Below are 23,998 nucleotides of genomic sequence, written 5' to 3'. Positions count from 1 at the left end.
TATCGAGTTTTCACCTTTCCCTATTTCACTCTCAGATGCTGCTTTCTCCTTTCTAGGGGTTGTCTCAACTTGCGGTTTTCCCTGAGAAATCGTCGTGATTTTTCCGCATTTTCTGCTGGCATTTTGTCCACTTAACGCTGCTCTGTGGTCAGAGTTCAAATATGGGACCATTGACTAATGACAGTTGTCCGCAAATGTTTGCATAATCCTCCGATCAGATCGGATCGCTTTTTCTGGGTCAATGTGCTGGTCGATGCAGGAGAAAGCGGGTGAAAGGTCTTTGCCTCATAATGGGTTTTATGACCTACTTAGCTGATTGATTTTTAGGGATTTGTGGCAGAATTTTGAATAATTGGATTGTTTTGGAAATAGTTTACTTTTCATAACGGGATTTGTTTTCAAAGCAAAAATTAAAAAAAAAAAAGGTTGGTTTATATAAAAGATTATAGTATTTATGATTTCATCTACTTGTTTTTTAATTTATCATCTAAAAAAAAAGCTAAATGCAAACCATTTTATTTTACTAATGACAGATGCAACTAAAAATGGTACAATATGTTATATTAGGAATATTTTCATATTTCTGACACTAAACTCTTCTGTAAAAAAAGGATATCCATTTTTCTGTCAACTTTCCCATAACTTAGGTACTTTCCCATAAATTCCCTTGTAAGAACCTTGTAAACCCGAACTAAATTATGCAAAAGCCATGCTCTACATCATGTTAAGGAGTCGAGTGATCAATCCCAGCGATTTTCCAAATTCTGACACTTTTGCAGGCAGATCCTTGGCAGGACAATGGAGAAAGCGAACGCTGTACCAGTTTTCTGATTCGCCATGCCTGTCGCATTGGATGTTGCTTTCGCTTTTGCCGATCTGCAGATCAATCAAAGTTGGTCACGCTGTCGGGAATTATGTCACTCGCTTACTCAAATTGCAGGATTCGCAGGACGACGAGAATGATGAACCGACGGTTAAACTGATTTGCATATGAGGAGCGGAGAGTTTTCCTCGGCAGCTGCGACTGAGTTTTCCCATTACCCAAAGGTGGTTGCAGGGAAAACTTAGCTTGACAAAGGTTGAAAGTTTTCTAGGTTTTTTTCCTTAATTTCTACGTGTTTTTTTTCGATTCTTTTTTTATATTTTCTGCTGTCAGCGCATCATCAATCATAAATTTTATGTTTGCGTCTTTTAGGCCAAACTATCTTTTGTAATTAAGTAAAGGCTGTTTAATTGGCAGCCAGGTTATATGATACTTTCCAAGGCTTACCCTAATCCCTTTGAATTCATATGGTAATTCGGCCGCTGAAAGCTAATACTTTTGCGCCTGCGCAGATGTGAGAATTTCGGTTGGACAAACTTTGTAAATAAGACATTTGATTTTGAGGCCAAAATCAGGGCAGTCCAGCCAAATATTCCCCTCTGCAACATATATCAATCAATTGTCATGGCCCATAAACGATTTTATAATAGACAGCTGGCGCAAAATGATATAAAATCATTCGATGGGCATACCAAAATCGCACTTTATGGCCATATAAAATTGAGGGACCTACTTCCGAAAAAAAAAAACAGATGTGGAAATGCCAAATTAAATCCAAGATTCGTGTAAGTCCAGAAATTATGGCTCACCCTCGACGAAGACGACGATTTCCACTCCGAATCAGACTTCCTGTGTGCCCATCTTGCTCACTAATTGCTCGAAGGATGCGACATCGCTGGCACAGGAAGCGGAAACTAAAGTGGATGAGGATGAGGGACACTCGGTGCTCTAACTAAGCGACTCGCCAGCGGCTGAAAGTCATGACAACAAACATAACAAAACACACGCAATCTGCTTAAGCAAATTTAAATTACGTGAGCTCCTCTTCGCCCCGGGTGCATTCATTAAACGTCTGCCTCTGCTGCCCGATAATTAACGCCCTTATGTCCAGGAAGAAGTCAACGAATAGCCCAGTCCACAAGGGACACTACTTGGCCATTGTCCTGCTACGAGGGCCATTGTGACTAATTGATTTGCTCAAACAAATGTGCCGTCGCAACCCTCAGTTCGTCGACTTAATTTTGTATGGAGTACGTACGCATTCCTTGTCTGGCCAAAAATATTTGAATTTGCGGCGGCTAGTTAATAGGATTCTAATGCCGTTTTCAGCAGATTTCCGCAGCAAGACAAAGGAGAATTTGTCATGGGAAGGATTCATTTCATCAAATGGAAACCAATAAAATAATGAACATAAATCAAAGGGCAAGGGAATAATACAAAATCAAATTTGAAACGGGATTTGAATGGTGCTTAAATTGAAGCATTGAAATTTTTTTCAGATTTTATTGCTCAAAGATAAACTCGGCAGATCTAATTAATGAGCTGATAAAAGCATTATTATCTTTATCAAAATATAAGTGAGTCTAAGTTTAATTTATACTGAAAATATGGACTTCTTTCACTATCATTGAAAATATTGATTTCTATCATTAACAACTTATCCTTTTTAAAGATATTTAAAGTATATATATGTATATATCAACACAACAAAATTAAATACATTAAGGTATAACAAAAATAAAAAGATTAGAATAATAAAAAAAAGTAAAAATAATTAATAAATAATTAGGAAAAATTAACAAATTTGTGGACTCAATAAAATCTGTACTTGTAGTCTTGCGTCTTAGTATAAAAGAACTAAATTGGGAACAAACGAACAATTGAAATTGTAGCAACCAACAAGCATCAGACTTGGCTAGCATAAATATTTATTTTAATTGAGTTAGAAAATTCTCTGCACTTATTCATACATAGAATACCAAAATTTAATTTAATTTTAAACAGGAACATGATGCGAACTTTACCCTTTTTTCTCCCCGACTAACAGCATCACAGCAAACAGTAAATTAAAGTTTTGCAAGATTTTGTAATAAAATTTATTTGTGGATGCCTGACACTAGTTGGCAGATGAGTTTTACCTGATTCCAAGCAGCTTGCCGACTGGATTTACCTACAGCCACCCTTTCGTTTTAGGAATGACCATTGCCGAGTTTTCCTCTCATCTCGCAGGACCAGAAAAACCTCGTCCACACGGAGTCATGTTCAGAGTTATGAAAACCAAGGGACTTGTAAGCGGGAAAAGTTCTCAGTGAACGAAAACCCTTTTGTTTTCCCACATGACACATAAATAACTGCAACTGGTCAGCCTCAGTTTTAGTGCCCAATGCAGAATCAGGCTCAGCTGCTCCGTTAATTGAATCATTAGGGTGGCGGAACCAGAGACAATGCCTCCATAATCATTATGAGTGATTGCAGGCAGGCGGATGAAACAAAAGGGCCAGTCCAAAATGTATTTGAATAAGTCACCCAGCTGGCCATTTCACTCGTGTAACTCCAGATGCAATTCCCTTGTAATCCTCCCAAGGGGTTGCCGTTGCCCAAAAACTCAAGAACTCAGGAACCACTTGAGGAGCGGGTTTATCCACCAAGTCGGGGAGGATGTGACTTGAGGATTTTCCAGACTGATACACTCCAGTGCCCTCGCACGGGTCAATAACTTCCTGCCGAGTGCAATGGTATTATTTTCGGAGAGTGCATAGGTCGTGGGCCGCAAAACGGCAGAACTTCTTCTCTTTACTACTCTGATTTTACTTTCGAAAAAAAACATAACAATTTGACTTATTTTGCGCATAAAATTCATTGTTGAGAAAACACTTTATTAAAGCCTTCCGTCTTATATATAAACGACAATAAAATAGTTTTTCTGTTTCATATAGAATCTAATAAAAATTTTAAGTTATTACAATTAATTATCACACGTGGCTTTGTATTTCTTTCGCGTATTGGCATTTAATTGTATTTTTAAATGTAAGGAACCATGTTTTCCTTACTTAAAGGTTCATGCCCCTAACACTTAAATAAAGCATTTTTACTTTACGTTTTCATCATGTTTGAAGTCTTGTGATATTAATTTATTATTTAAAATCTGGTGAAAGACAATAGCTTGTTAGTTGATTTTGCTTTGCTATCCACATACCTTAGATGCTCGATTTGGAGCCATTTTTATATCAGAAGACTTAAAATCTTAGAAAAGTATTGTTTTTCTTGTGATATTTTTTATTATTTTCATTATATTAAAGAAAGACAATAGCTTGTTAGTTAATTTTGCTTTTCTATCCATATACCTTAGATGCTCGATTTCGTTGACATTTGTTGGCTGTGCAGGACAAGTTTCCCGAGGAGCTGAGCTCATCCAGAGCCGAAGGCGAGTTCATCCTGCATCCTTGGCGCAGCTGTTGCCTAAGCTCAGTTTCACAGCCCCAGTGTCCCAGACTCAGTGTCAGTTTACTGCGGGGATATCATGTCAACGCTTTGACTGGCATTTAACTTGCCCTTGTCGCTGTGTTTTTCCCTGGCAGAAGCATTTATGGGCTTAAAACTTTAATTAAAAGGCGCAGGAACAGGAGCGAGCACAGCTGGGTCCTTTGGCATTTGATCTATGCGCTGACAGGACGACGAGGAGCCTTGCTTTGGTTCCCAGTGCATTCCGTAATCGGATACTTTTATTGCTGAAAGGATAAACCGCAAACTGCTTATACCTTTTATAAGAACGAATTGCCCACAGCTCGCTCATAAGCAGCTTAAAGTCTCTGCCTGCATCGAAACTTTACGACAGTTGTAACGATTCTTGGCCCTTTATTTTTTTTGCTTCTTTGCTGGCTTCTTTTGTTTCAGGAAGTGTCGCCTTTGTTCGGGGGCCTGATCGCAAATAAAAATATTCCTGGCCGGCAGCAGTAAAATTGATGGATTCGTTGCACAACGGGCCCAATAAAAATGTTGCAAGCCGAGTATCAGAAAGACATTAAAGTCGGAACTCCCGATTCCCCGATTCCTCGATTCCCAGACAGGAAGTGTTTAACACACCTCGAGATAGCGACTAAGCACATTAAAGCGTTAACTGGGCATTATTCAAATGCTGTCCGCAGTAAGCACATTAAGCGGGATTATGCATGGGCAATAAACTCGAACCTCGACGCCATTTATTTCTTACATTATGTTCTGTACTGTTCTGTTCTGTTCTGTGTATATGCAAAGTTCATATCGATCCTCGGTGCATTTCGGTGCCGGCACCAAGGGGTTAAAATCGGAAAACTCCGATATTACACATCATCCGCTGTCTGTCCGCTTTGCAAAATCCCATTGTCTTGCTTTCGCTTGAATGCCATCGTCGCATCTTAAGTAGCTGTTTAAAAAAAAAAGGGGTTGCAATAAAATGTTTACAAATTTGTGCAAAATTATTTTGCATGTGCCAAATTGAATAGTGAAAAGTTGTCAGTTGATTTATCGCTCGATGGGTTTGTCCCGAAGTGGGAAAACCAAGTAAAGTCTGTTTGATGGCTTCATCAAATGATAGAGAAATCCGGGGGAGGAGTGAGAACGTTTTTTTTGCATATACTTATATGGTACATATTTGCACATTAGTCACATATAGATAAATATATTCTTCTCGATCGAAATGCATTTTTAAATATCACTAGAGATATAGCTTTAATATAAAAAAACTGAAATAGATAAATAATAAGAATGCATAAACATTGATAAAAAAAGTTTATCCGGTAGACAAATAATTTGATTTGTCAATGTAATTACAATTGCTTTATTTTATTGATTAGGCTACATATTCTTTTATAAGCTTCTTAAAAATTGGTCTTAAATTGCAAAACAAGAACCAAATAAGTCTAAAGATAATATTTTATTGACAGAAAAAATTGACTAAATATTAGGAATAATTGCCTTCATTTTGAGCCTTTATTGTCTCCGTTCTAGGCTCAAATTTAAGGCAATCATTCCAAATTTTGTCCTAACATTAAGGCAATTTAGTTTTCTTAGTGAAGTTTATTAAATATTACAAATCCAGCCAATCGATATCCTTTTTCTCTCCCCATAAATTATCAAATACTTTGCCTTTGACCTTGTGAATTTTCCCAAACAGCCAATGCTGAACCCATTAATCTATGTTGAATGAAATTTGAATAGTCAAACCCTTTGGCCATAATGAAAAATGACTAGCAATTGAAAAATGACGCCAATCGTCGTGGCCCGTATGCAAATTTTTCCCGAGAGACAAGCAGCGGAGAACCTGAGAAATGTGCTGTCTTTCGATATTCGCGCATTAATTACAAACGCAATATTTACAAAACAAATGTGTCGCTTTATGCAGACTCAGTCGCCCTGTTGAAAAATCAAAATAAAAAATAAAGGGTGAGGCAAGGGAGTGAGGCAGCTGTCCGCTGTCAACCCCTTTTCGAGTGACAAAAATTACAAAGATTACAACTTAATTTCGACTTTCAGCCCTTCGGTGCTTGAGTGCTGGACGGGGCATTTACATATAATACATAAATCTCGGATGTCTCTGCCTCTGCCTCTTGTGTTCTGCTGCAAAAGACACTCGAAATAGTTGAAAATATTTTGTCGTGCCCTCCATTGTGGAAGACCCCGTTCTTGAGATCCAGGTAAGTCGGCATTTCCATTTGCATTTGCATTGTCCTTTCACACCTTTAAAACTGGAGAGAGTTCCTTGCAGATCTCACACTCCACTGCGTTTGTAAATATTTTGATTGCATTCGGTGGAACTTTTCGATGGGGGGACGACAGAGAGTTGTACTCCACCAAAGGCACCAATTAGCAGTTTGCCCACACTTAAACAATTTTTTGTTCTAAAACATAGAATTTAGGAAATTAGATTTTAATAAATCGCCCACGACTTGGTTTTATGGGCAATTTTGTCAATATTTCAGAAAATAGGTTTTTAAAAAATATATGTCAACTTTTTTGTTAAACATAGTAGTTATTTTATATAATTTATAAAAAAAAAAAACAAGTGGGGATTGGAACCCGGGACCAAAAAAGGTACGCAATGTTTGATTTTCCAAGTTATTAGCCGCCTAGGCTAAGCGTTTTAGAAAATCTTAGTTAAATTATAATAGAAACAAAATTCTAAATTATAGAAAAGTAAATTTCTATATACGCAACTTAAAGTCGTTTTCATTAATTTTAGAAAAGACTAGTTTATTTATTTTCTAAAATTTTACCTATAAATATAGAAATTGAGGAAGAGGCAGCTTAGAAACAAACACCTTAAATGCAGGAAAATTAAAAACAGTATTTCCATACACAGGAAGTATTTTCCTTATTTTATAAATTTTTTAAAATGTATGAAAACAAATATATACTATATTTAAGAAAAAAAATTGTTTGAGTGCAGTTAACAGAGGCACTCACCTGTGGCCAACTGTCTACGCCCTCGTACAACTGCAACAATGCCACTGCCTCAGGGCCAAATCAAAATTGTAGCAAGCACTTTGCTTCCTTTTGCTTCGGGGTTCGGAATTCCTTACCCCCGACGTTTCACACGTTATTCAGTGAGCATAAAGCGGCGCGTATTTAGGCCAGAAAACGAAAAATAGGGGAAGACTGAGACCCAATCCACTTGACCAACTCGCTGGATGCCCAGAGCCAAGTCGCCCAAGCGTTGGATTTGTAACGTATTTTCCATCCACGAAAAGGCAAAGGGGACACTTCTTTAATTATTACGACTGTTAATATTTACGCTGGGCCCTATTCTTGGTTTTCTCCTTATAGATGGTGGCTGGGCGATAAAATGCATTTTCCCAGACAATTAAAGTGAGGGGAAAACTCGTCATTTAGTGGCAAAAGAACGAAGATGTTGATCGCCATAAAAGATATATATTCTCTCCCTGATAAGCGCAATATGAGACACTGGCTTAAGCAGAGTTTCCTTGATAATAATGGGTCAACAAGGAGCTAGGGTTAGTTAAAAGAACAATTGTCGTTTATGAAAGGAAGCGGAATATGAAAGTAATAAAGTGACACCCAAAATACAGGCCAAGTAGAAAAGGAAGTGTTGATACATTTTACAAAAATTCTTGAACTGTCTAAAAATGTTTTATTTCCAATTAAATGTTTTCACTTTAAATATTAAAATTGCTTATATTTTATAAAACCGGAAAAATCTTGGAATTTTTTAAAATAATTCAATGTTTTCTATTTTAGCACAAGAAATTTATTGCAATATATTACAAAATACAGAAAAGTTAGGCAATAAATGCTATAATATATTCAATTTTAAAAACTTGAGAAATCTTAGAACTTTCTAAAAAAAAAATAATGGGTTCTATTTTTAAGCAAAAGAAAGTTGTTTCAATAAATTACAAAATATTCTTAAGGATGCAGAAAAGTTATTCGATTTTTAAAACATTTTCTTCTTCATTTTCTCATGTATTTAAAATAAAAAAAACTCAAAACCATTTGGAAGTAGTCATTTGAACCGCTGACAGCACAGAAATTAATAGTGCCAGCCATTTTTGTACACAGTTTTCATATTCAAATTACATTCCAAATTGATTAATGGGTGAAAATTTGCATAGGGATGATGCGGTGCCATATGTGATGAGGCTTAATTAAGGAAGGTAGGAATGTTGTTTCACTCTCCCCAAATGCATTGCATTGCGCATACATATCTCGTCAAAGGCACGCGATGCAGGATATTTGGAGGACAGATGGGCAGCGGACACCCCCGCTTAATGCAGGATCAGTATGCTAATTTGTCCAGAATTTCTGGACTTTTTCGGTTTGGGCCACGCGACAAGGACGAAAAACACACCGCACGCGATAAAGTCCGCGGCTAGTTTTCATTCCTATCGCGATCGGGCTAAAATTAGAGCCCCGGAAAAGGGAGAAATTCCAAATTCCAAAAACGGGAGCAGTATTTCGCGCAGCTGTAGGCGTAAATTAAAATGCATTTTACGCAACTGTGCGACGAGATCCGGGTTTTAGATCCTGCAGCTGTTGCCCCCCCCTCCCGTATTTTCCTAATGGCACGCTCTCAACACTTGAAAAGGACACCCCCGCCGCATAGCTCTCTGTTTTTCCTGGAAATTTACGCATTTTCATGCTCGACTACCGTTGAGCAGCGGCCGACCCCCGACCGAAAATAGATTAGCCGCTCTCAAAGGATATTGAACCCGGCGAGGACGAAAGGACACCCAAGGACCTCGGTGTGGGTCAGTTGGTGAGTGGGACAATCGCCGAGGGGCGCGTGCCACGATCGGAGTTTAGGTTCAGGATAATTGCCTCAAGTGCCGACAGATTGATGACTAGAAAATTCTTTTGCACTATACATTTCAATTAAACGTTAATGGGTTGCACAACTATGTGCCTTGCTCTAGAACTGAAGATAAATTAAGTGGAAAACCAATTTCAATTGTTTTTTAGAAATCGAATATAAAATTTTTTGGACTTTATTGTTTTGTACAGAATTTCAAAAATGTTTTTGAAGATTCGGAATCAATTTTAATAATGTAAAACAATTTCAAAGCTTAATTGCCAACTATATATAATTTAAAGCACATTTGTGTATGCTAATTATTTATTATTTGTATTTATTTATAAAAATGTTCGAATTTTTTCTAAATACACAAATACATACCATGTTTTGTAACAAGTTTCTTTAATATACTCATTTATATTGTACATCAATTTTGTTATATCAATACACATATTATACAGAAAACAGGAAAACTTATATATTAAATATTTTTTGAACTGCATTTAAAAATAACGTGAAGATAACAATTTTAAAATGCAATAAGCCACCTCATAACGTTTTTCGAACCAATTTAAAAAGCGCGGTAACGACCATTTCCAACACTAACTTTAAAAATCGCTCACTCATAGCGAAAACACAAACCAACGCAGCGCGCGCACTCTTTCTCATGGTCTGGCAACGCTGTGCTTAAAATTCAAACAAAATGTTTATTTTTCAAGATATCAGTCTTGTCAAATAAAATTTTGTTATTTTTCAAGATATTGGTCTTGTCATAATCAGGACCCCAAAATACAAAACACATTTCGGAAGTTTGTGCCATTTGTTATAATAACCGATTTGGATAATGTTTGTGAGACAGACAGACAGATCGACTTTGCTATTGATTCTGATCAAGAATTTTTAATATCGCTACCTTCTACCTGATACATACTTATCAAATACAATATACCCTCTTTAGAGTAACGGTTCTGTCATCGATGTTTTCAAAAAATCGGGTATATCGATGTTTGGCGGGTTAACATTGATATTTTTCAATCTCCTTGTAAATTGTAATTATGAAAATATATATTATATCTGGTAGTGGATAAATTTATGAAAAAAAAGTAGTATTAACATTTTGTTGTTTTTGAGACATCTGTAAACAGAGTGTACATGAGTAGTGTTTTTTAGCAGAAATTAAGACTTTTAACAGAGTGTGAGCTAGAATTGGAGTGGAACTTACAGAGTTGGAGTGGAATCGTTAACAGTGTGCAAGAAGATCGCAAGAACTGAAGCGAAAAGCTAACAGTGCACGAAATCGTTAAAAATATCGTTAGAGATGGAAGCACAACGTTTGTTAAAAATCGATTGAAAATGTGGATGACACCAGAAATATCGATGTGGGTATCGACGGCTCGCCACCTCTATCCCCCTGTGCGAATTCTATACTGCAACTTGATCGTGCGTGTTCTGAAATTTTGGCGAGCGTTCTGCTAAATTTCGCCAGGCTCCCAGGTCCTGAAAACAGAGTGATATCCACTGAAATTCGCCCTTCAGACGCTCTCGCGTGTTTGTGTGTCCAGCCGTGAGCGTGTGTCCGCGTTCGGCAGTGTGCGTGTGTGCGAGAACGAGAGAGGAGGGAGCGAGAGCGGGGCAGCCGCAACTGGGAAGTTCGCTTGCCAATATTTCAGCAATCCGGCAATGTCGTCGAGCGGTCAGCAATTGATGGCCGATTCGCCAGCCTGCAGCTCCACTGACCACTCGCCGCTGGCCAAAAAGAGGCGATTGGAACTGTCCGGAGGGGGAGGGGGCATGGAAGCAGAAGCCGGCGGAGCAACGAGCAGCAGCGGCAGCAACAACTACGAAAATCACGACAAAGCAGCAGGCGGCGTTGACATTTCGAGCAAGTGCGAGAGCGAGACGACTAGTGAGCGCCAGCTGGAATTGTGCGTATCGTCGTCCACCTCTGACACATGCGTCGTAAGTGCGACGGCGAAGCGAGCCGAAAAGCAGAAGGAGAAACAGATGCAGGGAAGCGGCGACGACGTTAGTACATCGTCAGCATTGGAAATAGAAGGAAGCAAAAGCAAGCGCCCGGAGAAGCGCAACTACCTGGACACCACCTCAGAGCCGCAAGAAGAAGCCTCCTCCAGCGGATCCACCACCAACAGCAGCAGCAACAACAACAACAACAGCGTCAGCTCCAGCAACAACAGCAACAGCAATCGGCACCTGGAAGGAAGCAGCAGCAGCAGTATGGCTGGAAACAGTGCCGCCGCCGGCGGAGATATCGATGAATCGCTGTACTCGCGCCAATTGTACGTCCTGGGCCACGATGCCATGCGCCGGATGGCCAACTCGGACATCCTTGTGTCTGGACTCGGAGGACTGGGCCTGGAAATCGCCAAGAACGTGATTCTGGGCGGTGTGAAATCGATCACCCTGCATGACACAGCAACTTGTGGGGTATGTGTGTGGGGGCAAAGAAAAAATCGATATTTTTCCAGGCAGACGCGGGAAATGCGGGAAATGCAGGTTACCCAGCCCTGGTCCTAGTGATTCATTTACTTAATTACTAGACTCGGCGCGAAATTAGGTTAGGTTATCTCGTATTTGCTTTCAGAAAAGTGTTGTGTGTGTAATTCGGTTTTCCTTCTTTTTCTATTTGCCTCAAAATGTCTGCGCCATGCGAAAAGTGTGCGAGCGGGACGACCGTATGCGCACAGCGGGCTGCAATTGTTTTTGCATTCCCTTTTGCTCGCCATATTCGGTTTTGTTTTATGCACTGAGAAAAAATGTATGTTATATCTCAATTGTGTGTGGTTAAAACAAAGGAAACCTTAATACTTTGTTCAGCTGCAGTGTCATTAGAACTCAGAAGTTAGGCCATCTTGCGTTAAAATTTGAATACCCCCTAAAATGATAAAAATAATGTAAATACTTGTCTAGCTGTCTTTTTCTTCTGTGTACATGGAAACGCAACAAATATTCTTTTGTTAGTCATAGCCCCCCCTCTCTTAACCTTCTTTCTAATTTCATCACTTGTGCAATATATTAATTTATGGCTTTTGGCTTTGCAGCTCCATGACTTGTCGTCGCAGTTCTATCTCACCGAGGCCGACATTGGCAAGAACCGAGCAGAGGCCTCCTGCGCCCAGTTGGCCGAACTAAACAGCTATGTGCGCACTCTGTCCCACACCGGGCCGCTCACCAAGGAGTTCCTGAGCCAGTTCCGCGTGGTGGTCCTGACCAACTCCGATGACGAGGAGCAGCAGCGGATTGGCAAGTTTGCCCACGAAAACGGCATTGCCCTAATAATCGCCGAGACGCGCGGTCTGTTTGCCAAGGTGTTCTGTGACTTTGGCGAGAACTTTACCATCTACGACCAAGATGGCACCCAACCGGTGTCCACCATGATTGCCAGCATCACGCACGACGCCCAGGGAGTGGTCACGTGCCTGGACGAGACGCGACACGGATTTAACGACGGCGACTACGTTACCTTCTCGGAGGTGCAGGGTATGCAGGAGCTGAACGGCTGCCAACCCCTCAAGATTACCGTGCTGGGACCCTACACCTTCAGCATCGGCGACACCAGCAAGTTCGGCGAGTACAAGAGCGGCGGAGTGGCCACCCAAGTGAAGATGCCCAAGACCATCAGCTTCAAGCCTCTGGCGCAGGCCACCGAGGAGCCCGAGTTCCTGATCTCCGATTTTGCCAAGCTCGACTCGCCGGCCACTCTGCATCTGGCCTTCAATGCACTCACCTGCTACCGCAAGGCCCACAATGGAGCCTTGCCGCGACCCTGGAATGAGGAGGACGCCAACAGCTTCCTCGAGGTGTGCCGGGCCAGCAGCAGCTCTGAAGTGGACGAGAAACTGGTGCTGCAATTCGCCAAGATCTGCTCGGGCAACACGTGCCCGCTGGACGCGGCCGTTGGCGGAATTGTGGCCCAGGAGGTGCTCAAGGCTTGCAGCGGCAAATTTACTCCGATCTTCCAGTGGCTGTACTTCGATGCCCTGGAGTGTCTGCCCGCGGAGGGCGTGACGGAGGCTGACGCCCAGCCAGTGGGCTCGCGATATGATTCCCAGATTGCCATCTTCGGCAAGAAGTTCCAGGACAAGCTGGCCGACGCCAAGTGGTTTATTGTGGGGGCCGGAGCCATTGGTTGTGAGCTGCTAAAGAACTTCGGAATGCTGGGACTGGGAGCCGGCAAAGGCCAGATATTCGTCACCGACATGGATCTCATTGAGAAGTCGAATCTGAACCGGCAGTTCCTGTTCCGTCCGCACGACGTACAGAAACCGAAATCCATGACTGCGGCCGAGGCCATCAAGCGCATGAATCCGGAAGTTAACGTGACCGCCTACGAGCTGCGTGTGGGCGCCGAGACGGAGAAGGTCTTCTCCGAGGACTTCTTCGGCAAACTGGACGGCGTGGCCAATGCCCTGGACAACGTTGACGCCCGCATCTACATGGATCGCAAGTGCATCTTCAACCGTATCCCGCTGGTCGAAACCGGAACGCTTGGCACCTTGGGCAACGTTCAGGTGATTGTGCCCTTCGCCACTGAGTCGTACAGCTCGTCGCAGGATCCGCCCGAGAAGAGCATTCCCATCTGCACCCTGAAGAACTTCCCCAATGCCATTGAGCACACTCTGCAGTGGGCGCGCGACGCCTTCGAGGGCGTCTTCAAACAGTCGGCTGAGAACGCTGCTCAGTACATTGCCGATCCGCAGTTCACCGAGCGAATTGCCAAGCTGCCCGGTATTCAGCCTCTGGAGATTCTCGATTCGATCAAGGTGAGACTGAATTTGATCTTTAGGGAAGAAAATCTCTTGCTAAATTGAATTTTCTTTGACATTTACAGAAAGCCCTGATCGACGACAAGCCCAAGAGCTTTGCCCACTGCGTGGAGTGGGCCCGTCTCTACTGGGAGGACCAGTATGTTAACCAGATAAAGCAGCTGCTCTTCAACTTCCCACCCGATCAGATTACCTCCAGTGGTCAGCCGTTTTGGTCCGGACCCAAGCGGTGCCCAGATCCGCTGGTCTTTGATGTGAACGATCCCATGCACCTGGACTTCATCTACGCCGGAGCCAATCTGCGAGCGGAGGTCTATGGAATTGAGCAGGTTCGCAATCGCGAGACGATTGCAGAGCTGGTGCAGCAGGTTAAGGTTAGTTGTGCAAAGTTGTAAGTCGTTTCAAGAAGTGTTTCTAAAACCTTTTGCGCCTTTTTCGCAGGTGCCAGAGTTCAAGCCTCGTTCGGGCGTGAAGATTGAAACTAATGAGGCAGCCGCAGCCGCCTCGGCCAACAACTTTGATGATGGTGAGCTGGACCAGGATCGCGTGGATAAGATCATCACGGAGCTGCTGAAGAACGCCGACAAGAGCTACAAGATCACGCCGCTGGAGTTTGAGAAAGACGACGACAGCAACTTGCACATGGACTTCATTGTGGCCTGCTCGAACTTGCGCGCCGCCAACTACAAGATCCCGCCAGCCGATCGCCACAAGTCGAAGCTGATTGCGGGTAAGATCATACCCGCCATCGCCACCACCACATCGGTGCTCTCTGGCCTGGCTGTGCTGGAGGTGATGAAGCTGATTGTCGGCCACCGGGATCTGGAAAAGTTCAAGAACGGTTTCGCCAATCTGGCGCTGCCCTTCATGGCCTTCTCGGAGCCGTTGCCCGCGGCCAAGAACACATACTACGGCAAGGAGTGGACGCTGTGGGACCGCTTCGAGGTGGCCGGCGAGCTGTCGCTGCAGGAGTTCCTCAACTACTTCGAGGAGAACGAGAAGCTGAAGATCACGATGCTGTCGCAGGGCGTCTCCATGCTGTATTCCTTCTTCATGCCCAAGGCCAAGTGCTCCGAGCGATTGCCGCTGCCCATGTCGGAGGTGGTGCGTCGCGTGTCCAAGCGCCGGCTCGAATCGCACGAGCGTTCCCTGGTCTTCGAGATCTGCTGCAACGACGTCGACGGCGAGGATGTGGAGGTGCCCTACGTCCGCTACACGCTGCCCTAAGCCCATAAATATTCCTAATTTAACCATTAAATTATTTTACGATCCCGTTTCTTTGTCTCGGCGCCGCGTTTTGGAGTCGCGCAACTCTAAAGCAGAAGTTATTGTCGTCTAGCTGTTTGCATTTTAATTTACACAGCACCAGTACGAGGAGCAGCCCAGATCTAGAAATTATATATTATATGTGTGTGTATCCTCTAAGGAATGGCAAATGAATTCGCATCATACGAAATACAAAGACTCGACTTAAAGCAAAAACCTAACTGCATCTGAAGAAACTCTCTGCTCAGCATAGTTGTTAAATTAACGAATTACGTACGGAATACCCAAAAGCGCATTTTAATCGCATTGTGTAATTGGAAATTGGAAAATGGAAATTGGAAACTGTATAAGCCAGGCGGAAAATTTCACACTTCACTCATATATTTTTTTTATATGAAAGTATAAACTAATTACGTCATTGTATTAAAAAGGAGCAAAGCGAATGAATAAAGCTGTATATTTCATATGGTAATCGTGCCGCGAGATGGATGGCTCGGATAATTTCGTTCAGCAGTTGACGTCTTCTGGTAATCTCATTTCCCCCGCGCCAGTTCTTGCAAATTAAAATTGTAATGCATACTGTTCAACTGCAAGTGGATGTATACATATAAGGGATAGGGAGGGATGCCATCTATCCGTACGCCAGTCAGTTGGCAGAAAGTTACGTGACACAATTAAATATTTTATGCCCTCTCAAGACGTTTATGCCACCCCCAAGGAGGCGGCGGCTGCCACCAAAGTGCAATTGGCAAGTGCCGTAAAGTTGCACTGTTCACGGAAAGCGGTGGGCGTGGGTGGCGTCTTATAATTAAATATTACACGCAATGCAACTGAAGTATGGCCAAAGTTATGCAGTTTCGCTTCTCAGCTCTTGGCCTTCTGCGGCTTTTCGGGGAAACTTGCTTGAATTATGCAGCTAATGAAACAAACGGGCGGCGGAGTGCGTGAAAAGGGAATGTATGTGGTGGTGAAAGGGCCGAAACCCAAAACACACGGCTTTGTATTCGTCAAAGAGGGGAATGCTTTAGGCAGGCTAATACAAGTTGCGGCTCGTCCATTAACTGAACGCTTAACTTGTAGGGAGTTTGTTCAGTGTTTATGTAGTTCGTTATCAACAAAATCCTTTATTTGCCCTTAAAACTATGTTAAGATTTGGCATCTCTATTTATATATTATTTATTTAACCATAATATTTGGGTTGTCAACATTTTCAAAGTATGAATCAATCAGATTTTGCGTTTGCAAAATCTAACGTTGCATTTTTAGCTTGAATGCCGCAAATCTACATCTTTTTGGAGGAAACAATCTGTCATTGCTTAAAGATAAATTTAAACAAATTTTCAAATATGTTTCATAGGAATCACGCCAGTCAGACGAATTTGCGTACCAAACTTAAGAATATTCTCTGATATAATATTTGTGGTCAATAATGAAATTTAATTTTACTCCGTGAAAACTAAATTTAAGTTTAAATGGGGTGTATGAGAGAAGTATAATTTGGTTAAGATTATTTGTTAGAATTTTCTTATACCCTAGGTATTATAACATTGGTACCATTTTAGCCGTTTCAGAAATAACGTGAGTTCGGCAAGCTTTAATTTTTAGTTAATTCGGCATTTGAGAACAAGCAAGGGTATAAAAACTTCGGCTAGCCGAAGCTAGCTTTCAATCTTGTTTTTCATTTAGTTTGTTTTTCCACTATATCTTTAAAGAAAATTCTGCACTCGGTGTTTGTACAGATAAGCGAATATTTCCCAAGCCGAGGTTAAGCTGCAGTTCGTGTGGGGCAATTATGTGCGAATTGAAGAACTGAATTGAATTGAAGCTCTTATTCGCATTCATCCAGAGTGACGTTTATGTGCATATTTAAAATGCTTTCTTTGTTGTGAGTGTCGTATTCTGCGTGATACGTGGGGATGAGTCCATAGATTTAAATCTCATCGTTTTTACGTTTATGAATGTAGTGTGCGTCAGCTTTTGGGCTGACGACCAACGGACAAGCGCCACAAAACCCAGAGGCTGTTGACTCATGGGAAAAGAGGGGCGTTGGAGCATTTTTTCTTTTCCAAATCACTCGCCCATGTAGCCGCTTTCAGGCGTGAAAAAGAATGCAAGAATCATACTCGTAAATTTCAAATCGAATTGCGGACTTATCTGGACTGCTGAACGAGCAAATGGCAAACCCAGTTTGATTCACCCCAATGTTTGAGCCGAAAAGGGTATAAAAACTTCGTGCAAACTTTTTATTTTATTCTCCACAACCTGTTGGTTAATAAACAAAAAGAATATTCGGCTGACGGCTCGTCATTTCTCATGCAAATCGGATATGGAATTTTAATGTGCAAAGTGTACACTGTACATGTTCCTATATTAATTGTTTGTTTTCGCTTGCCATTGAGTGAGTGAATTCAATAAATCGCCAGTTGGCCGTGTGACACTTTCCGCGCGATAATGAGCCAAACTCAAACTCCGCCGAATGCGATTAATGGACCTGTTAAATGGAAATCGCTGGCGCTGGGTGGCGTTTTCTCAGATGGACACATCAAGGCAAGGCGAGACGAGACGATACGAGAGCAACGCACGAGTCCAGAGTGCACTGGATGCATATTTTAATTAATTACTCGGATACAGATATGTACATCTGCCGGTGTGGGCGGGTGGGCGGTGGAAGGTCAATTGGGCTGGCATTTCCTGCCCATTTGGCCAATACATAAGTCGCATTTGGCCGTGCGTCATGCGAGAAAGTTTGGGGCTGTGTCAAACACAATTAGTAATTGCTTTGATTTCCTGCCTGTGGAGGAACGTGTTCGATTTCGCACGCTTGGGAAATGGTAGTATGTAAATCGCATGTCCGACCAGTGGCGCACTTCCATTTTAGACCAGTCGAACATACACCTCAAATTGAGTCATTGCTCAATGGGAAGTTAGATCTTCTAGGCACATTGCAATTAGTACACTGACAAAACAATTGTATTCAATGCAATTTTTATACCCTTGCAGAGGGTATTATAATTTCAGTCAGAAGTTTGCAACGCAGTGAAGGAGACATCTCCGACCCTATAAAGTATATATATTCTTGATCAGCATCACTAGGCGAGTCGATCTAGCCATGTCCGTCTGTCCGTCTGTCCGTCCGTTTATATGCAAACTAGTCTCTCAGTTTTAAAGCTATCTGCATGAAACTTTCCCAAAAGTTGTCTTTCTATTGCAGGTAGTATATAAGTCGGAACGAGCCGGATCGGACGACTATAGCATATAGCTCCCATAGGAACAATCGGAAAAATAAATGAAAAAAAATTATAACTTTGCTGTTTTTTAATTTTTTGTTTAGTTCTTCGACATATAGCAATGATTAAATAATTCAGAATTATGGTTTAAATTTCATCAAAATCGGACGACTATAGCATATAGCTCCCATAGGAACAATCGGAAAAATAATTGAAAAAAAATTATAACTTTGCTGTTTTTTAATTTTTTGTTTTGTTCTTCGACATAAAACAATGGTTAAATATTTCAGAATTATGGTAAAAATTTCATCAAAATCGGACGACTATAGCATATAGCTCCCATAGGAACAATCGGAAAAATAAATGAAAAAAAATTATAACTTTTCTGTTTTTTAATTTTTTGTTGAGTTCTTCGACATTTAGTAATGGTTAAATATTTCCAATTTACGGTTTAAGTTTCATCAAAGTCGGACGACTATATCATATATCTCCCATAGGAACAATAAAAATATATAAAATAACTATCAAATAATTGAGCTGCAAATCATCATAGCTTCAATGTTTTTAAACTTATACGCAAGTAAATTATAATTTTAATGTTTTCAAAAATGTTTAATTCTTGCAATAGCTGCAAGGGTATATGAACTTCGGCTTGCCGAAGTTTGCTTTCTTTCTTGTTTTTTTTAAATTAACTTCTTAGGATAGTATTTCATAAATTCATCTATTAATTTTCATTAAGTTTTAATTTGGATTTGAGATTGAATTTTGTTTAACTTATTATATTTTAAAATAGTTAATCCAGACATTAGTACTCAATAATTAAATACATTCCATAATATAATGATCCCGATTTAGCATTTAGCTAAATCCATAAAGGTAGCGAGTGATCCGCAAATTTGTTGTAGGCTTATTCAAAAACTGTCAACTTAAATGGTTGTTTTCATCATTTTGTGTAAAGGTAATTTTTTAGTAGTTTACATTTTTCATAAAGAAAACAGACGTTTTTGAGTGTAGGCTCATACACTTGTAGGCACGCTTATAAATAAATAAGTTTCCCCATATCGGACAGACGTCCATGCCCGCCACCCACACAAATAATGCAATATTATACAAACGGAGGCGACAGGCGGACGTAGAAAAGATACCCATACCCGTAGTCGTGGTTGTACGTACCCCCTGGCATTACCAGACGACACATCTCCATCTCCATAATTGATTTGTCACGAGCTCTGGCTCCTAGCAATCTGAACTCGAGGACTGTTCGGAAACTCCCAACCAGCCAATGTTGAATGGAAAGCTAAAGCTAACGCAGCAGATATGGTTATCATTCTTGTATGCATTCTCAGAGAAACCGAATAAACAAGATAGTGTCCCTCTTAGTCACTCACATCGAAAATGTTACTAACCTTTCTTATGCTGTATTATCAGTGAGATTTTTCCATCCGCAGGAAGCGTCGATAAGTAGTTTCTCGATCCTGACCATTTAGTTAATTTTTGAGGGAATGATACATGCACAACTTCCTACGAAAATTGCGTAACTTCCATTGAGTAACAAGCCTAACACTTCGAACCGATAAACCAAATGTATTGATAACGCATCAATATTTCCAAATATTACGTACTTGACCATGTGTCACCGGTAGCGTTTGTCATTTGTACTTTATTTGGGTCAACGTTTGTCATTTGTACTTTATTTGGGTCAACTGCAGAGCAGAAATCGGTTTTGCATCCAATATCGTGTTCAATTAGCACTTGAACCCAAGACCTCAAGTCTAGGTTCAGTCATTGCCGGCAAGTTGTTTCGGATATCTGTAGGTACAGTGTTGTTTGGCCTTATAAGATACATTTAGTTTATTTTGAAATATATTGGAAATTATTAAAATTAAAATTACGATATAATAATATGAATTTCTCTACTAAAAAACCATTTGCGGCTTATTTGACTAATAACAATGGTTTATACTGTACCCAGACTGTGCTATATGTACGATATACGCATGTGCGTATCTACAAAACGTCAATTTGTATGACTTTCGTTCTTGTCATCAATATACAAGATCAACTTGAATCTATTGTAGATTGGATATAATTAAGTGACAATAAATTGAATTTAAAGTGGGCATTGATCTTCGTGACTATAGAAAACATAAGCATATCATCTTTTTAGGTTTGAAGGTTGCTTGTAGGGAGTATTTATCAGTGAAACTTTGGGATTTCCAACCGATTGTGATTCGATAAAGTTGAGTACTACGGTGAGTAATCGGTCAACGGCCAATTTACGTGCGTAAATTGATTAGCGCTTCATTCAAAAATAAAACCGGTTCGGTCAACCAGAAAAACCCCCAACGCCGTTGATATCTTTTTTCACTCCCAGTTTGTGATTTCGACCGTATCTTGAAAAATGTCTCATTCATTGATAAAACCCCAAATTAAAAGATCTTAAAATATTAAATCTTAAGTCATCCGTCACTAATCTCTTCTTCCAAATATGTTGACTTTTTCACAGAAATAGTCCATCAATCATTATTATTCGCCTTCTGTTTTGTGTTGATTGTGCAACCGGCGCCAATCTTGGCATAAGAGTGGTAAAACTCTTCTTAGGTAGCATAAATGGGAACACCAAAAAGCGGACACCCACAACGATCAGATCAGTTGGGCTCTTAATGCACACTCTTCAAATAGATTCTTAAAAACACAGAGAAAAAAGTGGTGCATAAAAATAAATTGATCACAACATTGTTCATGTGTGAATAAAAGAATAAACTTAAAATTTTAACAATTAAGTTTAAGTTCAATTTTATTTTATTTTGTTATTTTTTTTCGCACGTACAAAAATAATTAAAGAAAATCGCCTTTGGATTTATTTGCGATTTTGCCTATATTACAGAAAGAAGGTTCTTAAAATTAACTTTTTTTTTTGTAGACACAGCCTGAGCTAGAGGCTGACAGTAGCCAGCTTTTTAAAAATGTTCTTTAATTCTATATTTTTCTTTTTGTGCATACTTAAGAGAGACTTGATAACGTAAGTCAAAAACGATGGAGTAGTTGGGGCAGTATCCTTAAGTTACATCGCTCTCCCATGCCATGATCGCTTTCTCTTGCGCTCTTTTTCCGCGGATTGAGCGCCGATAAAGAGAAACGCGCGGCTCTTTGCGCTCTTTGTGCTACCATGGCAAGTCGCTACACGTCGCATCAAGACAACAGTCTCTGCCTGACAGTCGCGCGGCTTAACCGCTATTCCACTCGGCGGTGTAACGAGATTTTTCATTTCGAACACAACAGAAATAAAAAAATATATAAAACACAAAAAAAAAACATCGAGATTTATGCTTACACGAAACACGCGAATAAAGAGAGTGCCGCCCACTTGTCGTTTCTTTTGTGGGGCGAACAAAGCCGAATAACGGTAAACGGGCAACGGGAATCGGGAATCTGTATCGGGAATATACTAAAAAAACGGAAGAACAAGGAATGTGATTCCTTTGTGCAGGCATTGCGTGCTATTTAATTGTGTTTCTGTGGCCCAGTGGCAAATGTGCATTTAATATTGAATTTACAATTTTAATTCAATCCAGCCCAACCCAATTTAAGGCCCCCTGCTCCTGTTTTCCACCATTCGTATGCGTCATATGTAAAAGAGCGGAAAAGGGCGAAAAGGAGAGAGAGCCAGCGAAAGAAGCGGTGGCCACAACAAAAACAACCAACACAGAACAAGAAGCGCAAAACAGAACAACGGTACCCCAACACCCCCCACACCAGCTCCTTCCGTTGTTTTTGTTGCTGCTGCAGCTGTTTTATGCTGCCGGCAATTTGTGTGTGCCACCAATGCGCATGTGTGTGTGTGTCAACCCCCGCGGCCAAAAAGAAACAACGAAAATAAAATAAAAGTGAAAAGAACAATTCCTCATCACCATTAGGAATTGTTAGTTCAGCACATCAATTAATTAAGTCTCAAAAATAAAAGAAATTAAAGATACATAAATAGTTATCCACGAGTATTAAGTGATCAAGGAAAGTGCCAATCTTTTGTGTTCTTTTTCTCGGGAAAGAAAGAGAGCGCTTAAAAATGTGCTCCACACGTGTCGTCGCCGTCCTGCTCGCCTTCGTTGCGCTGGCTTCTTGCATCCTGGACGTGCCCCTGCGCCTCGATATATCCCCGCCCACTTCTGAACAGCTGGATATGCAGGCAATTAACCCCAAAGAAACAAAAAACATCGTCTCCGAGGATCTCATGGTGAGTTGACGCCAATTCATATCATTCAGATGCATAGCTAAAAAGTTACTTAAAGGATTAAAAAATATATGTATTTAGTTTAATTGGCTCTTAAATACACATTAATTTTCTGATCTAATAAGATGTAAAGTTGTATATTTGTTTTGATGAAAACCCTAGTGTTTCAAGATAGAGACCTACAAATATTAAAATATTAAAAAGGCAATTTGAACAAAAACAATCCCATATTCAAGTATGCACTTAAAAATGTAATATGCAATATTCAGTTTTAGAGTCAAGTTTATATCTTAGTCTAGATATGGATTTATTCCAATGGTGGAATAAATAAATTAATGAATAGATTACATAGATATTCAATCAATCAATGCATAACAAAGTTTGACACAATTGCCCATTTCAATAAAAATTGATCAATTATTAACGTTTGGCCCCTAGAGGCCAGCCAAGCGGTTGAATAAAGTCCGCAAATGATTGCAATAAAAGCAATTACTGCTACTGTGGTATAAATAATAAAACCTTATAAACAAGAAGTACAAAATTCAAAATTAAATTCAACGAGAAGGTAAGGAAAAAGCAGGAGGGTCAGTGGCAAACATCTGAAAATTAAATCAACACAGAGGAGTGTTCCCATTGCAGTTGCAGTAGCAGCTTCAGATACTCAATTCGAATCCGTATGCGAGCATCGAGATAAGGCGGATCCGATGGCCCCTAATACCCCCTCTTCAATCCACAGGGCAGATGCCGCATGTTTATGCTGTGGCTGCTCATGCCTATGACCCAAAATCCCAAAATGGTCTACATCCATTTGCATAAACAGTACGCGCCATTGAAATAAAACTATTACACACAGTTTGAATGAATATTAATTAAATCTGAAAAAAGATAATTATTTATAGTATCATTGGTCTGACATTTGAGTAACATACTTCATCCAAATTAAATTTTGACTAAAACCATCACGCTGAGTCCAAATCTTTTTTCTGACTGAATAAGACTTAAAATTTTTTATTTACTATTAGTTCGAAACTTAAAGGAACATAATCAGGTTTTTAACAAATTCCGTTTATTTTAAATACAAACTACATATGTGTTAAAATAAAAAAAAAGTGCGTGTTTATTTTTCGTAACGCACTGCACATGTGTGCATTCACACGCCTCGAGATGAGGGCCACCAGTAGTCACGGGTTTGGCCACTGCAGTTCGTAGTGCACAATGCACGCTTATTGTTTGGGGCCATGGATCCCTTGGTTGTTAATGTATTTGTGGGTCTGCCCCCCTTTTGCTGCACCGACCCCTCTTCGCCTCCGCCCATGTGAGCTCCCGCCACTAGGACATTTGCTTGCGGATTGCTGCAGTTAATGAGCGCGGGCGCCTTTT

General features: G+C 40.6%; 2 protein-coding genes across 2 annotated transcripts in view; both read left to right on the top strand.

Annotated features, from left to right (window-relative positions):
* Positions 1 to 10,524: 10,524 nt before the first annotated feature.
* On the top strand, positions 10,525 to 15,632 carry LOC108141466 (ubiquitin-like modifier-activating enzyme 1). Its single transcript, XM_017264872.2, has 4 exons — positions 10,525 to 11,555; positions 12,170 to 13,891; positions 13,960 to 14,268; positions 14,336 to 15,632. Exons 1-4 carry the CDS (start codon positions 10,791 to 10,793, stop codon positions 15,119 to 15,121), a joined length of 3,582 nt encoding a protein of 1,193 aa, XP_017120361.1. The 5' UTR covers positions 10,525 to 10,790; the 3' UTR covers positions 15,122 to 15,632.
* A 5,958-nt stretch (positions 15,633 to 21,590) lies between these two features.
* The window catches only part of LOC108141324 (matrix metalloproteinase-2), a 77,169-nt gene continuing 74,761 nt past the window's right edge, over positions 21,591 to 23,998 (top strand). The window contains exon 1 of the mRNA XM_017264602.2: positions 21,591 to 22,621. Coding sequence (XP_017120091.1) covers positions 22,454 to 22,621 — 168 coding nt within the window. The 5' untranslated portion in view covers positions 21,591 to 22,453. The remainder of the gene's footprint in view (positions 22,622 to 23,998) is intronic.

Source organism: Drosophila elegans, unplaced genomic scaffold (assembly GCF_018152505.1).
Source record: "Drosophila elegans isolate 14027-0461.03 unplaced genomic scaffold, ASM1815250v1 contig_183, whole genome shotgun sequence".
In the NCBI taxonomy this organism is placed as follows: Eukaryota; Metazoa; Arthropoda; class Insecta; order Diptera; family Drosophilidae; genus Drosophila; species Drosophila elegans.
The sequence above is the reverse complement of the archived record's forward strand: the minus strand, read 5'-3'. Positions and strand labels throughout refer to the sequence as shown.